The sequence below is a fragment of the Acromyrmex echinatior genome, chromosome 19 (assembly GCF_024713525.1).
Source record: "Acromyrmex echinatior isolate Ae372 chromosome 19, ASM2471352v2, whole genome shotgun sequence".
In the NCBI taxonomy this organism is placed as follows: Eukaryota; Metazoa; Arthropoda; class Insecta; order Hymenoptera; family Formicidae; genus Acromyrmex; species Acromyrmex echinatior.
The window spans coordinates 2,642,194-2,658,610 of NC_141870.1; the positions used below are offsets into that span (position 1 = coordinate 2,642,194).

Sequence of the window (16,417 nt, forward strand, 5' to 3'; positions counted from 1 at the left end):
TTCGTTTAGAAAAATTGTCTTTGGGCGAAAAAAATGTAGGTATATAGGCAATTTTTTGTCCAGCATTAGTTTCGCTCGAGGTTCGGGAAAGAAAAGCTGTAAAAAAAAAAGGACACAAAGACCTAAAAGACCTTTGGACAGAAGGGTTGTCAGCGTTGATCTTTTTACTATATATCATTGCACTGCATTGTACGTAACACAAAACTATGGTGGCGCTTAAAATTACCGTGAATTTTCGTTATAGAAATCTAATATTGTAAATCTGAGATGGTTTTTACAGTCCTTTAGTTAAATTAAATTATATAAAAATGTCCAATTTCTTTCCGCATTATGCATATATTTGTAATTTAGATGGACCCTGTATATTAGGTACTCCAAATACTAAACAACAGTTTTTACTATTTAAAATAAATAATTACTATTTTCAGTATTAAATTGGCCAGTATTAAATTAATCAGTATTAGATTTCTGTAATGATTGAATCTGACCAGAGTAATCAGAATCAGGAATTTTGAAAATTAGCAATTTGCGATCATAATTCTTGCGAAAAAAAGTACACGAAAGAATTAAAAACACCGTCGATTATCTTACATGATTTTGAATGGGTTTTAAAATAATATAATACAACTTTTCACATAAAGCAACTTTCTACAAAATACACATATTTAAAAAATATCATAAAGACATCGTAAAAATGTTATAAAGACATCTTATAGACAGGTGTGTGTTGTTTAGGTCTCGTTTTTCGAGCAAAGCAATGGTCATTTTCGCACATGAAATAATTTGCTAGCGCATTTCTCACTAAGATGTCTCAAGAAATGACGCGTATTTGCGGCAAATAATGCGTCGGATATTTCATGAAGCGCCCAATTGGCAAAGTATTTTTAACTTTTCGCCAACAGGACTCAAGAAACATTTTATCCCAAGCAGTTTGTCATTTTGACGTCATATTTTGGACATTTACTGACCATTATACTCAACTGGCGACTTATAACGACTTCACGGAACATTACAAAAATGACGTCGATATGCCATTATAGAATAAAAACTTGGTCTGAATGAAAAGTGATCACTTTTTGGTCACTTGACGTCAAACATGACTTAAATTTGATGTCAAAATGACGAACTTTGCTACCTGGGATATAGGCACAACATATGTGTATATATACTAAATTATGTTTATATATATTTGTTAAATTGTGTAAAAATAAAGGAATTAACAAGACTCCTAATTTTTAAAAAATAATAATTTGGTAGGACTAATGAGAATTAGACGCGAATTTTAATAGTAGTACACAAATTATTGAATAAAATTTATTCAAGAAACACAAATTTGAAAATTTAAATTTTCAATTTCAAATTTTTAATTCATATATCTTCAATAAATTTTATTCATTAATTTCATTCATTATTAATTTGGTAGCATAAAGAAAATGTATAAGCTAGGACACACTAAGCATGAATCATGTACGTAAATATGTGTACTAGCTTATATTCTCTAATTGCTATTAACAAATAGTGTTGTTTGGTATCTAATCATGTTGATATTTCTGATTTCGGAATCCGCTGTCCGAACAGTCTGAGATTAAAGTTATGTTAGTAGCGTCTCAGCTAACAAACTTTATTTTATCAGAATTCTATCGGTATTACAGTATTTATATAAATATTACCTTTCTGATAAAAAGGGAAGTTGATTTAATGAAAAATTATAAATATAAACAATTCTTTTTTTATTTAAATAAACGTACGGAATAAATTATTAAACATTTTTCTTATTTAACTGCAGGCAATTATTTTTAAACAAAAGAGTAAAGATATTCGGAGCTAATTAATGCACAAGTAATTGTAAAAATATAATTTTTTAACAACATGTGATATATGCAATGAAACATACACATAATAGATAATTTAAAAATGATTTATTACATAGATTTGATAGAGTATTTATGTACAGAATCATCAATAATACATTATAAATGAGGCCATTATATAAATAGACAATTATTAGATTATTTCTTTCTTAATAATTTCCTAATAAAATAACACCGTAAAAGTTCGTAAAACATGATTCCGCTACATGTTGTGTATCAAATTCAACTTTCATATACTATTTTTATACGAATAGATGTATGTCTGTAATAGAAAACTGCAAACTCTTTCGCTGGAATCATACTACTTTAGTGTAAAAGAGCTTAATCTAATAGTTACAAATTTCATTCTCATATTTATATGATATAAAGTACATTCTATTTACAATTGTTGATCAATAGTCAGTAAAAAGTGTTGTAAATAAATAAGTGTATAAAATTTTGTATATAAAAGAGTAAACCTCCAATGTAAATCTATTAAATTCATGCTGAAAAAAAAATTTGTCATATTTTCAGATACATTATATTAAAAATATAATTAAAATAATATATAAATGTGATATACTCAAAATTTCTGTAAAAAATTTTTTTCGTTCCTAAACTACTTGTTATGCAAACTTAATTTAGATGCTTTTCAGATTCTATACTATCATCATTATGTGTAAACTATCTTTTTTAATAATTATTATAAAAGTTGACTCTCCTCCTGCGTATAATTATCTTCTTTCAGATATCACATAATTTTTCACGTTTATTTTTCGAGTTTATCTTCGTCAAAGAAACCGAAGTTCTGCTAGATATATGAAATTATATAAATAAACATTATTTCTGTGTCATAAAGCACGATGATTATTGCACTTGGCTGTGCATAATAAAAAAGATTTAATATTGTGCGCTAATATGATATATTTAGATTTTAATAATATCTATGAGCATTAAAAGGGACTTCTATATATGTTTTCCAGGGCAGTCTTTATACTCGCTTCATCGTACATTACCTAATGGGAACCATTCATTAGTTTCGTTTGTCAAGTCAACATGTCCGAGTGGCAAACTTATACCACCGAGAAATTCATTCTCCTGTAAAGTATCATGATTCCATATCGTTGCTTCGAGCGTTCTTTCCCTGATTACTTCTAGAGGCATTCTATACTCCAACTAGTGTAAAAAATGAGTTATTACTAAGCTTAATTGTCTAATTAAGCAATTAATACACTTTTGTATTATTCTATTATTATCTGTATATCTATTATTCTATATATCTATTATTTATCCATTTCCAATAGATGGCTTTAGTAATCTGTATCTCGTCTATGCGTGATACAGATTACTAAAGCCATCTATTGGAAAAATAATGGATTTCTTTTTATTACATCTAATATTTACAATTTATAGCTTATTATAAATATCTGATTTATTTACCATCTCCATGAAAGATGGATAACAATTCTTCTTTACTACTTTCGTTTTCCGTTTTGTTGCCTTTGTAGGATCGGGCTTGAGGTATACCTTCACATACGTATTTGGCTCTTGAGCATTAGCCACTTTGGGGAGACCTCGTGCATGGCAAACCATGACAGATAAAGTGCCGCGAACATAATGAAGAGCCAATTTGATTTGACCACTCTGCATGTTATCTCTGACTCTCTTCTCAGCCCACCAATTATTTCCAACTGTTAAAAATAAAAATGATATATTAACCCATAAATTATTTTCATATAAGTTTTAAACGGTCGCTAAGTTATATTTTTCAGAACATCATTATTTTAAAAATATTATTACTTACATATTTTGTATTTTATATTTTAAATTTTGTATAAATAAATAATTTAATTTCACTTTATTATTAATATAAAATTAACGTATTGTAAAATTTATTATTAATACAAATGTATAAATATTATACAGATTATAGGCAGAGTGATCAACCCCCCCCGGTTTGCTGGTTTTTTTTAAATTCCCCCCAGCTGATAAATAGCGTTTACAAATAATAATAATAATATATATTTGGAAAATTTAAATGTATCAAAATATACCTTTGACTTTACGCAAACGAATGTCGGGATTCTTTTGGTCTCGTAATAGTGGATGAAAGAAAGTATATACCAGATCACTTTGAGATATTTCCGGTGCCATTTTAAACAGACTCACAAGAAACTTTTCTATATCCGCACGTCGTTTATCGGCTACCTGTTTAATATTAGAACGTCCCACGCTAATTCCACTTGGTAAGCTATGAAATAAACAGAGAGATTCGAGATTATTCTCGCAATGCGAGTAAACAGGATGTTTCCATATTCATAAATATCGCTATTCGCGTCTCGAAGGATCAAGCTATCGTTAGATACTTATATCGTAAATAAACAACATAACAGAGATCGTACAGGACGTACAGTATTGTATTGAGTAGTAGTCATATTGAGATCTCTTTGTACTGTAGTAAGGAAAAGAATGAATTTAAACTCAAGTGTTTTAATGTGAATAAAGTGTCGTATTAATTAATGTGTTCCTTTAACGTTTAATGAATTGTGTTACGCTCGCAAGTTAATCATTGTATGACTAAGACTGTTAGATATGAGATGTCAGACTTTAATATCAGATGATCTTAAGATAACGCATATCAAAAGGTATGACATTGTGAACGCAGAGTTTTTGCGTTTAAGATATCTTCTTATATTTCATATGACATATTGTCTTCGCTCTGCGTCGCGAATTTGTGGCAATATAACACGCCATAATAGTTTCTACTTTTAAAGGTATTGTGATTTGCTCAACTAAACCTCGATCTGGAACATCTGCATTTTTTCTAAAGTAAGCACGGGTGATGATAGTTGCCTTAAAAGTTCTATATTGTAAGTATAAATAATTTTTCTAATTGGAAGAAAATAATTATATCACTCTACATTGCACGTCATCTTGTATGAGCAAAATTAATATTGTAAGATAACAAAATAAAAAATATAATGTACTTTTTAGGATACAATTTACGTTCTATAAATATACATCATTCTCGAAAGAGAAATCGCAATTTATAGTTAATATATCGTTTCTTTTCACAAGAGTGAGTAATTTTATATTATGTTTATACGATGTAATATCTTCGTAATATTTACAAAGAGCTTGTAAAATATTTTTAATATTATCAATAAAAATACGGAAATGTTATCTGTAGGTAATTTAAGAATTCGTTTAAAATTTGAAAATTTTCAATATAAATTAACTGATTTTCAGAAGTTTAATATTAAATTTTAGAAGAAAATGGGTCTGAAATGGTTTCGGGCAAGTCTATCGATGGAGAAAGAAGCGTCTAAAATTCCAGCAATGACAGGCTTATATCGGAGAATTTCATTCGAGCCGGCAATTCAAAAAAATATGGAAGTCTCATTGTCAACTGCGCCTATTTTAATCGTAAGTGATTCAACGTCAAGTGGCGATAACGAAATAGTGAAAAATAATCGCTCAAGAGCAGATCTTACAAATCAAACATCATCGTCAATTATTGATTCGGAGGAAATCACGATAAAAGACATTGACAACAAACCACAGATAAATAATTATTCGGTTGAAAATATAGAGTCTTCTACTTTCACCAAAGATCCAAATGTAAAAGAGGAATCGGCATGTAGCGAGAAATTAAATAAGATAACTAAAGATCAGAATACGTCAGATACAAAAAGTCTTATCAATTCAGATAACGAGCTAGTGATCTAATAAGGAGAAAATGTTAAATAATGCATATATAGACGTTTAGCATAAAAAAGGGATACTCTTGTCTCGATTCGGCATCTCTACTTTACTGTCTTATATCTTTTTATATATACTACACACACACACACACAACACACACACACACACACACACACACACACACACACACACACACACACACACACACACACACACACACACATGTGTGTGTGTGTATATATATATATATGTATATATATATATATATATATATATATATGTTTGTTCGCATTTATTATTTATACACTATATTTGAAATTGAAATATAATTTAACTGTATAGAATATAATTACATATGCATTATATAATCTCATATATTTATATAAAATATTTTAGTATATACACACAGCATATTTTATTCGAGGAACATCCTGAAAACATCCTTAATATTGGATGTTTTTAGAGACATTCCTTGAAAGTCAGTGCTATATGGGGTAAGAAAATGTTAATATTTAGCTTTTGCATTAGAATAAATGTATGTATAAGATTATAATAATCTTACAATATTTATGTTAAACAATGTAGAAGATAAAAATAAAAATAGGAATTTGCAAAAAGAAGAATATGTGATTAATATAAAATATTTACCTGGTTACTTTAGCAAGTGGAAAATGTATGCACAATTTCTGATAGAATTCGCAAAACTCTTTGTATGATCGGAATAAATATGTTGGATCTGGTTGGCCCTTCCGTTGGATTCGTAAAATGTACATGTAATATTTCTCCGGATCATAGCGTTTCTGATATCCATGAACCTGGACGCTTGTTAATTCACCTTCTTGCTGCATTCTATATTAATTATTTAAAAAATATATTGATACATCATCTGTTATCCGTGGAAAAATCGAGTAAAATTTAAGATTTTAAGATTTTCTTTTAAGATTTTTTTTTAAGATTTTTGATTTTTTGGAGCGTTATTACTTTTACTTATAACGTTTAGCAAAAAAAAAGACTCACGTGTACGTGCGCGGAATGAAGGATAGTAATTCCCCCTCACTGTGATCTCCAGAGAATCTCATCTGCGCCAGATTATGTAAGAAAAAATTAAATTGCGTAAACCAACTTTTCAGTGAACTTTCTATCATACGAGCGAAAGTCGCCGCTGCTTCGGGATTTGTTTGTCCAGGAAGCAGTGCTTTCTGCACATAACTAACTGCGTCCACGGTCACCCCAGGAATACCGGATGAAGTCATCTGCGAAGTCGTATACTCGTTCATTCTCGCCTTGTTTAAATGATCTTTTATTTCGATATCGTGCAACTTTCGCGCTATGATACTTTGTTTGTGCAAATCACTGAGAAGATTCTTTCGTGATATTAAATTATCCATTGTGATTTATTCGTTAAATATATAAAAATAACCAATGTATCTATTTTTTTGTTGTGATCTTTGTAAATGCTCTCCGTTGTATTGTACAACAATGTCTAAACTTTTTTATTCACTTCTAACACTTTACTCTTAACATGATTGACTCAGACTGCTGCAGCATACGATATTATGAGCGCGGGCGATAAATACTAATTAACTACATCGCATATAGTTTAGTGAGATAACGGTCCGCTTTCTGATAAAACACACGGATATGTTCTTCCGTTGTGGTTTTATTGTTTTCATAGCGGTGTGGTTGACCACATAACTTACAAAATTCTTTATTTCAAATATATTCGGTCTAATTGTTTGCATAATTCATATAAAATGCGTTTGTATTTATTACAATAATTAATTCAAAACATATCAGCTCATCACATTGAAAACATCTTTCCAAAATAATTTATTTACTTAAGTTACTTAAATTTGAATTATTTTTTAAAATTCATCTACTTTAACTATAAAATTTGAAAATATTATTAGGTGTTGGAATTAATTCGTAGCGTTTTTAATGAAAGAATGTTATTTATTTCACATGAGCATTAAAAAATACATTAATGAAAGTACTTCCCATCACTTGTAAAACGCTACGAATTAATTCCAACACCTAATAATATATATATAAAATTTAAGATTGTGATATATGTATAGTAGCAAACAAATTTATTTTTTGGAAACTAAAAGAAATTAACACATGATTCTAATAATTTATTATCATATTTTGCATGAAAATTATAGAAAGATGCAACTTTTATTTTAAAAAAATATAAGTGTGAGATGTGTGAATGTACGTGCTTTTATCACATATTTTATTAGAAATTGTTAAAATCATTAAGTGCATTACATAATTACGTAATAATTACTTTCCTCTAAGCTTAAAAATATTTTAAAACATACCAATCCAAAAAGATGAAGAATAAGATTTCCATGTTTTCGCACTATATTAAAAGCTTGACAACATAAATCGACGAAATGATGAAATTTCGCTGAAGGTTTATCACCACCATTTATAACATATGCCATATCAGACGTCAATACAAATGGCGTCCTATCTCTGATTAAAAACATAATAGCAAGAATACATTTTTTCTTTTTTATTCTTTTAAAATATAGTACAGAGTGTAAGTGCAGAAATAAATAAAACGTAATATTTTATACGATATATACATACCTCTTAAAGTTTCCAAACATTTGCGCGTCACCAAGAAATTTTCCAAAATCAATATGAAATAAATGACCAGATGTCTTTAGCATAATATTGTCATTATGCCTATCACAAATTCCTAAAATATAAGTGGCAACGCTGTAGCCAGCACAAGAAGCAGTAAAATTATCCACCGCTCTTTCATATTCCAGTTCCGAAGGATTATGCTTCGCTAACCACTCCGCGATCGGTCGATCCTTAAATGATCCTGTTAGTCCAAACTCGACTTGGATTTTCCGTAACGTTTCTGCATTCGTTACCATTTCTATCATTCCGCGTTTGTGGCCGGTGGGCACACAAGCAAAAGTAACCATTTTTAAATCAAGACCTTCCTTCAACCACAATTTATCCATAATGCGCACCATCTGGAGAGTCAACATATCCTGCTGCAAATCATCGCCAACCTAGAAAAAAAAAACACAATGTGTGTATTAATATCAAAGTTTTGGAAGAAGATAATGTTTTGTAAGATATTTTTACAAATTACCCATTGAAAATGTACCTTGAATATCGCTGGATTTATAACATTATCACAACTGATAAAGTTAATTTTTAATGGAAGAGTGAACGATGGAAAATAGGCACATGTCTGTACATTGATACCAAATACTAATTTACTAGGAGATAGTGGTAAACATGTTCCATCGTCTTCCTTTAAGTGGCAGTGTATTTCTTGTAAACCAGTTTTAAGTGTATCCATTCGTAAAGATTCCTTTGTAACTTTAATATTTTCAGCCACTTGATGTAGGTTCTGTACAAATTACAACTTAAAGTATATTTGAAATACGTAAGACCATTTGAAGTAAACAAGATATAAAAGTTAAGACCTACTTTAACTAGCAATTGTTGAGTGAGAAAACTGTTTCTCAGAGCATCTCCGATAACTGCTAATAGCGCTCTCAACATTAATTGTAATCTTCGTTGATAACGAGCACAACTAATTGCTTTGTCATCTTCCGTTGAGATTTCAGCAGAATTCTATAAAATAAATGCACTTTATAATTTAATATAAATAGAAATATAAATAAAAAAGAAATATAAATAGAAATATAAATAGAAAAGTTCAAATAACATATTAGCGACATATTAATATTACTAATATATATCGCATGAAGAAATTCTCTGTGCTTTAATTATACAGTTATAAAAAAAAAGTTATTTTTCATTTACAAAGCCATAGTAAATATTATGCAAATGTGTAAATATTTAATAACGTCACCAATGCTGATCACCCAACCTGTACCTGGGGACTTTGTCCCGGCAGAGCTTGATTTAGCAACCAGTAAATATAATGAGCCACTCTTGGTGAAAGTAAGGCACGTTCTAATAAGAATCGAGTTAGAGGTGATGCTTCATATGTTTCATGTTTTATTGCTTGAAGTAGTTGTGGTAGATAATCAACCAATTCATCATTACTTAATTCGCGGATCCAATCAACTGCCATCTCTCTAACTTTCATATCTGGAAAGCTATAAGAAAACACGACGTTTTACAAAACAGTTTTTCAGAAGCTGTAATAAAGAAATAATCGAATAAGTAATGCATACCATGGTAAAAGTAACTGCAATGCTTGTACTGGAGGCAGTGGACTCCAAATTCTAAGCGATGCATGTAAATCCGGTAGACAAGCCCAATCCCAACTGTGTGCAGCTAGTAATACTTTTGGTAAAGCTTCAGGTCTATCATGTAAATAATGCCTTTTCTCCCATAAAATTTCTCTTTCATCGATAGGCGGTCTAGAAATAGAAATCAGCTTTTAAAAAATATCATTTAATAAATTTAAATCTATATTTTTAATCACATAATTACAACATACCTCGAAAATGTATCTTGCTGTGTAATGTCTATTAATAGCTCTTGCGTATTTTGATCTAACGAATTAAAATCTAATGATTTCACGTCATAATCTCGCAATTCCGAAGAATTAGGGAATAAAACCTTTCCCCCATAATCGGGTAATTCTAGTCCTATAATGGGATGAGTATCGCCGCGGGGATGGATTCCAGGCGCTGGCGCTGGACCTAATCGTTTGTCTGCGATAGCTGGCCAAAGAGACAGAAAAAAACTTCCTTGGCTCATAACGCTAGAATTAAAATAAAGGTATATAAAGGTATATATATATATATATATATATGAAGCAACGAAAAACACAAGGTGACTATAAAAATTTCAAAGATAAAAAGCTGAATGCAAAGAACAATCTGTGGCAGACGCGTCATTTACCCGTCATAATCGAAGAATTGTATAGCACCCCATCCAAGTTCTTCTTTCTGCATTGCGTTCTCTGCAGATGAATTAGATTCGTGCTCCGCAGGCTGCAGCGTACGTCCATAAAGAACTAACACAAGTCTCGCCTCCCGTGGCACTTGACACACACTTATTCCACGAAATTCCAACCTTATATAATTTGTATAATTTTTATTAAATCGACATTTGGAATTTTTGATCATTGTAAGTGCATTCTCGTACTTACCATGAATTAAATAAAATTCTTGGATAAAAATTCGTGCTAACCGTCATTGGTTCCGACAAAACTGGATTTCCTACAGGTCTAGTTCCATGAAAGATTTGAGCTGCCACTATATAATCGTCATGTTTCCATGTAGTTGGTAGCCTATGCAGAGCTCCAACACGCACCAAAATAGTATCGATTACTTCTGTCGCAATCAGTGTATCTATTAAGAGAAAGTATATCATGATTAGTAGTATATCATAATTTTATCTTATACAAAATATAATATATTGCGTTAGAAAATTAGTGTAACTTCTTACTTGTTGGAAATTCTCCTTTGCTATTCAATTGAAAGTCGACCTTAAATGCATGACAGTACGTCTCGACGAGTTCTTGAATTGCGTCACGAATTTTATGACAATGAGAGGCAATCACATCGGGAAACTTTTTTCTCAAAGTAACCACAGCGTAATCGCCATCTTCATGTATAATCTCCGGCTTTTTACATTCTATATTAGCTGTATGAACTTGCGGCAGAAATTGACAGCAAGCATTTACGAAATTGTCAACAGCTTCCGTAATTTCAAATGTTTCAATGTTTCCCATTAAGGCACATACTGCTTTAACTGCTTGTACTACACCGTGCGGTTGAAGTTGAGGTAATAAGGTAGAACCTTGATTTGTGGTTGCCAATTGTAACGCTGCAGTTTCTACGCGTTCCATTTCCTTTTCTACTGTCTCTACAATAAATAACATAACAAAATGTACATTGTTGTGTACATGTAAATATATCATTAATAACAATTCTTTCTTATATATGTATATATGTGAATATATATACCTAGTAAAATAAGTAATGTATCATATGAAATAGGCTGCGATGGTTCATTTGGTAGAATGTCTTCTAATTTTAGAGACTGATCACAATTATCATCTTGTAACTAGAAAAGAAAAAGTAGAATAATGATTTAAATAGCCTGTTTGTGATACGTTATAATAATGCTTGTATAACATATTCGTCATATTAACCGTTCGAGCAATGGATTGTTTAATTTGTGCTCTGCTCATTATAGCTAATTCAATATCTTTTTCTAATTTAATACATAAGTGTATGTATTCGTATTGTGCTAAGGTTGTGTTAGGTGCAAGATACTCAGCTAGCCCCCATACTCTTAAACAATACTTTTCTACATTTACTGTATCTTCATCATCCAAGGAACAGGCAACGTTCAAGATAACATGTTCGACACTGCAATTCACTAAAACATAATGTTTAATACAATTTTAATGTAAAAAAAGAGAAAGCAATTTTATTTCGAAAATAAATTTTTTTAACTTACCATTACAAGTGAAAGTAATAGATGGTACAGGATCTTTATCGTTACTGGGTAATTGTGGATGAACTACTAATTTTATACTTGTACCATCTGGATAGAGATTCTCCATTATTGGGCTAACAACATATCCAATATTTGTACTAGGATTATTAAATGGAAACTCGCCTAAAATTGAGCCAAGTTATGAGCACAATAAAAAGTGTATTAGTATATCATAAGAAAAGAACGTTCTTTACTAACTTCGTATAGACTTTATCATGTTGTGAAATGCCTTCAGATCACAATCATGCAGAGACGATCTAGTTTTAATGACTGTTACATTCTCATACAATCGTGTTTGACGCTTCTGCTAAAAATAATATTAAAAAGTGTAACTGTTTTACTAAACTGGACTTTTAAATTTTTTCGGGACTTACTCGACGATCTAAAGAGGTTCTTCGTCTCTCTATAGTATTCCATGCGGACGAATTTCGAGGAGGCAGTGGAGGTGGTGCGGCTGGCGACACAGCTGGCGATTTTGCAGATTTCTCCACAGCGGCATAAACCGGATCCGAGTTGACACTTTCATTTGTGCTATACATATAATCAAACGGGTCGAATGGATCATATACACTGCCACTAATTTGCGATTGCGAATCTGCAACAATTATTCAATGATAATGTCAGAATAATAGAATGTACTTGCATTTTTCATGTGTTTGAGTTTTAAATTTGGCTATATTATTTTATGCTATTATTTTTGTACATTTATTTTATATTATATTAATAATTTAAAAAAGATAAGATTTAATTTTTACCATCTTTAAATTCTCTAGAATTACTTCCATTGTCAGTCTTAATAAGTAATGGATCGAATGCTTCCAATACGCTAACTCGTACATTGGTTTTGTCTTCTGTTTGCTCGAAACTATTCAAATCTATAAGATTGCTATTTGGCTTTTTCTCTATCACTTTTAATATATTCAACTGTTCATCATCCATACAAAATGGAGCACATATGGCAGGTGCAACAGTTGGTCTATAATTTATAGGCAATGGAGGAATCTAAAAAAGAAGTATATAAATATATTCAACAATATTCTCTGGATTTTTCGTCATTAATTAATAAAATTTTTTTCTTAAAAAATTAGTAAAACTAGCAATAGAATATATATTAAATATTTCAAATCTTTTTGCACATCTTTTAACCTTTACAGGACGGTAATTGTCATTATAGAAGCGCTGAAACAATGTCATATTTTGAGGTAAGGAATACAATCATATAAAAAATCATAACAAATTTTTTTTCAAGGAAAAGTTCTGTAAGAATTTGAAAATAAATCCCCGCCGTCTAAAGGTTAAGAGACAACAATAAAAAATATATATAATTTATTTTTAATATTAAAAAGTATTATGCTAAATAAAAAAGAAAAAAATGAGCATCTTCTAAATCTTCAGACATGATATACCTGCGTGAAGAAAAAATGCTTAAAGATAATAGATTTCCATGCAGGCTGTAAAGAAAAGTGTGTTTTAACAGACTGCTCCGTATTAATCACCTTAACAAATAAAAAACAAATAAAAAAAAATAATTTTGTGAGTGAGAGAGAGAGAGAGAGAGAGAGAGAGAGAGAGAGAGAGAGAGAAAGAGAGTTTAGAATATTCATTTCAGAAGAGATTTCTATAGAAATCTGTATTACCTGTGGTGCAATATCAGGTACATTATTGCTAACACTACTAGCTCTTGACATGATAGGACTGATTCCTGGTGTTCCTGGCGTACATGGTGCTGTCGAAGATCGCGGGCCTGGGGAAAGGGAGTGATACCTAAAGTCCCTAGACTGATATGCGCCAACTGAACTGTTGCTTCGAGATACTCTTGACTGTTTCTTCAATAATGACGGATGAGTATCCCATTTAGGTTCTATTGGTGCTTTTCTGTAAACAGCCACAATCTTTTTAGTAAAGATAAAAATTATCGTCCATAAAAAAAAAGCATAATTTATCAGATTTTAAAATTACTCAAAAATTGATAATATAAAAACTTCATGATTTACTTCAAAATCAAAATAGAATTAATATGATTGTTATATAATTTTAAAAATAATTATAAAAACATGTTTATATAAATGCAAACAGGTTCTTTAAAAAATTGCCTTGTCTCTCAACTAGACATACTTATGACAAAAATATATATTTACGGTGGTGGTGGAGGTGGAGTTGAACAATATTCAACCAAATTATCCTGTTTTATAGGGCTTGTAAAATTGATTAGATCAGTGGTATCTTGACTTGACGTGGCAGTCGTCGAATTTCTTCTACATGGTATTGGAGGTGGCGGAGCTAATATTGCAGTACTTTTTTGATTTGTGTTAATGCATCCAGGCCTTGGTCGACTTCTGCATTGAGACCTGTATATATAATGCATAAATGACTTAAGTACTATTAGACAGTAAACAGTAACGCTTCTATCAAGTTAAAAATTATTAAATTATATCCAATTATTGTATATAGATTTTATATCAAATTATTTTTATATCATATTATAAAATTATAATCAATTGTAATCAATATATATTATATTAAATTATATATAATATAAAATAATATATTATCAAATTATAATCAATTGTAAAGTTAAAATCAACTAATGAGAATGTGATGAGTGACGAAATATATACCTTTCTCCTTGCGAGCTGTCTGTCTCTAACACACTATTTGTATTGCACACATTGTTTTGAATGATGCATGCCTGCTGCACGTTACTAAGTTCCAATCGCAACTTCTCCAATCTGTATTTTTCTAGAGCCAAGGTCTCCAAACTGAGAGCCTTGGCTTGTTCCAAATCCTCCTGATACTTCCTTTCATGATCGATCATCGCAGTCCTTTGGTCGCAGGTATTTTTACTGTAGTGTGACATCTGAAATGAGATTCGAACGCCTATTGTTACGGCGACAATACGTTTCCCTACGATCCGTCGCAAGTAACAGTCGAATTAGGATTGGTGTCATAAATCACACGTTCTAACCTATAACGGAACGGAGTCAGTGACGGGAACAGCAGCTGGAGCGGAGATATTTCCGCTCATACGGCGAGGCGAGTGAGTCCAAATGAATCGCTCTCAGCCTCGAGGACGGCGTCTCTCACGGGAGTGCCTAACGACTATCGTGCATCTCGCATCTCGCGTCGCTCCGTGTCACCCTGAAAACGTCACCGCGTCGGACGTATTTCTCGACTTTCGCGGACACGGTGACACGTAGCGACTGCCGACGCGTGCGCTACTGGCTGCCAGATTCCAAACTGACTCCAGAGCAAGCTGGAGCGAGCAACGCAACGCGTGTGTATCGATAAACAACGGGGGAAAGGAAGAAAAGGAGCAATAATAACGAGAGAGGAGGAATCCGGAGCTGCGCGGCGTGTGCGTTTAAAGGGCCGCGTTATCAGCTGCGCGATGGCTACTGCTGGACTTCGGAGCAACTTGATAAATTCGCCGGCGGCTCACCGTAACATTATTCTCCGAACAGGCACGTTTCTCGGCTGACAGGTGCTCGTATTTCTCTCTCTTTCTCTTTCTCTCTCTTTCTCTCGCTTCCTCGCTCGATTAAACGAGACGATCCGCCGACGCAGCGTTCAGGAAAGTAACGTCCTCGCCCGGCGCTCCGCTCCCGTCTCGGGTTCCGGCGCGGTTTTCGTCGAGTCCCCTTCCAAGTTCGCTCCGAAACCTCTAACGGGCGTCCGACGGCAACCGGCGCACTGACTCGACTCGCTCGAGTATGTATATATATGTTATACGTTATACTGTTACGGTGGTCAACGACGCCAACGTGCGAGACGGCACTGCAGCCGCTATTACGGCGCGTCAAGGAAGTGGCTTCGCCGACGACCAACGGGCCCGCGCTCCTCGCGTTGATCGCGCGAGCCTTATTCGATTCAATTTATGGAGCGCGTAGGCTCGCGACCAGTTATAGGAGTTCCGCTTACCGTGCACGCGTCTCCGCGTCACGATAAATTGTCCCCGGCAGCTCCGTTCGTATATGGAAGCGCGTAGCTGCTATAATGCTTGTGCGACTTTGTTTGTTTATACCGGGTGATTCATAAAGTCGGCGCTTTCGCACGGACAAGCCACCGTTCAAAGAATGATAATGAAAATAAGTAAAAAATGATTCAAATTACATCGATCGAGCAATGCGCGATACGTAAAATTTGTCTGAACAGCGTGGTATTTAATTTTTTTCGAAACACCGCATTTATATAAATATATTTTACAGTTACAAAAGTAAAGTACATATATACACTCACACAGTGCTCTTCGTGGAAAATTAAAAGCGAATTATTAGAATTTAATATAAGATAAATTTGTCGTATGAATGCTGCTCAAGTAGGATAAGTCATGATAACGTTAAAATAATATTAAACTGGATGATAATTGAATGAGTGACTTGTAGTTTTGACATCATTTTGAT

At 32.3% G+C, this 16,417-nt stretch overlaps 2 protein-coding genes across 15 annotated transcripts in view; one reads left to right on the forward strand and one right to left on the reverse strand.

Annotated features, from left to right (window-relative positions):
* Window positions 1-1,904: 1,904 nt before the first annotated feature.
* The window catches only part of Pi3K68D (phosphatidylinositol-4-phosphate 3-kinase catalytic subunit Pi3K68D), a 238,671-nt gene continuing 224,158 nt past the window's right edge, over window positions 1,905-16,417 (reverse strand). For 3 of the 11 annotated variants that reach the window (XM_087416192.1, XM_087416200.1, XM_087416201.1), the window contains 26 exons: window positions 14,636-14,874; window positions 14,156-14,365; window positions 13,655-13,892; window positions 13,424-13,468; window positions 12,773-13,019; window positions 12,392-12,612; window positions 12,216-12,324; window positions 11,979-12,140; window positions 11,668-11,897; window positions 11,480-11,579; window positions 10,959-11,378; window positions 10,660-10,861; window positions 10,410-10,583; window positions 10,003-10,269; window positions 9,734-9,922; window positions 9,424-9,655; window positions 9,018-9,164; window positions 8,689-8,937; window positions 8,154-8,590; window positions 7,880-8,036; window positions 6,573-6,808; window positions 6,204-6,404; window positions 3,905-4,101; window positions 3,291-3,541; window positions 2,867-3,026; window positions 1,905-2,661 (listed from right to left, as the gene is read on the reverse strand). In XM_087416192.1, coding sequence (XP_087272318.1) covers window positions 2,642-2,661; window positions 2,867-3,026; window positions 3,291-3,541; window positions 3,905-4,101; window positions 6,204-6,404; window positions 6,573-6,808; window positions 7,880-8,036; window positions 8,154-8,590; window positions 8,689-8,937; window positions 9,018-9,164; window positions 9,424-9,655; window positions 9,734-9,922; window positions 10,003-10,269; window positions 10,410-10,583; window positions 10,660-10,861; window positions 10,959-11,378; window positions 11,480-11,579; window positions 11,668-11,897; window positions 11,979-12,140; window positions 12,216-12,324; window positions 12,392-12,612; window positions 12,773-13,019; window positions 13,424-13,468; window positions 13,655-13,892; window positions 14,156-14,365; window positions 14,636-14,874 — 5,340 coding nt within the window. In that variant the 3' untranslated portion in view covers window positions 1,905-2,641. The other 8 variants (XM_011059099.2, XM_011059100.2, XM_087416193.1 and 5 more) reach the window with 8 other exon arrangements.
* On the forward strand, window positions 4,110-6,178 carry LOC105147823 (uncharacterized). Of its 4 annotated transcripts, none has more exons than XM_087416205.1 (4): window positions 4,110-4,495; window positions 4,625-4,720; window positions 4,845-4,929; window positions 5,100-6,178. In XM_087416205.1, the coding sequence occupies exon 4, from the start codon at window positions 5,127-5,129 to the stop codon at window positions 5,577-5,579; it is 453 nt and encodes a 150-aa protein (XP_087272331.1). In that variant the 5' UTR covers window positions 4,110-4,495; window positions 4,625-4,720; window positions 4,845-4,929; window positions 5,100-5,126; the 3' UTR covers window positions 5,580-6,178. The 4 variants fall into 4 exon arrangements, with proteins under 4 accessions (XP_087272331.1, XP_087272330.1, XP_087272333.1 ...); XM_087416204.1 differs by having other exon boundaries at window positions 5,121-6,178; XM_087416207.1 differs by lacking the exon at window positions 4,845-4,929 and having other exon boundaries at window positions 5,121-6,178.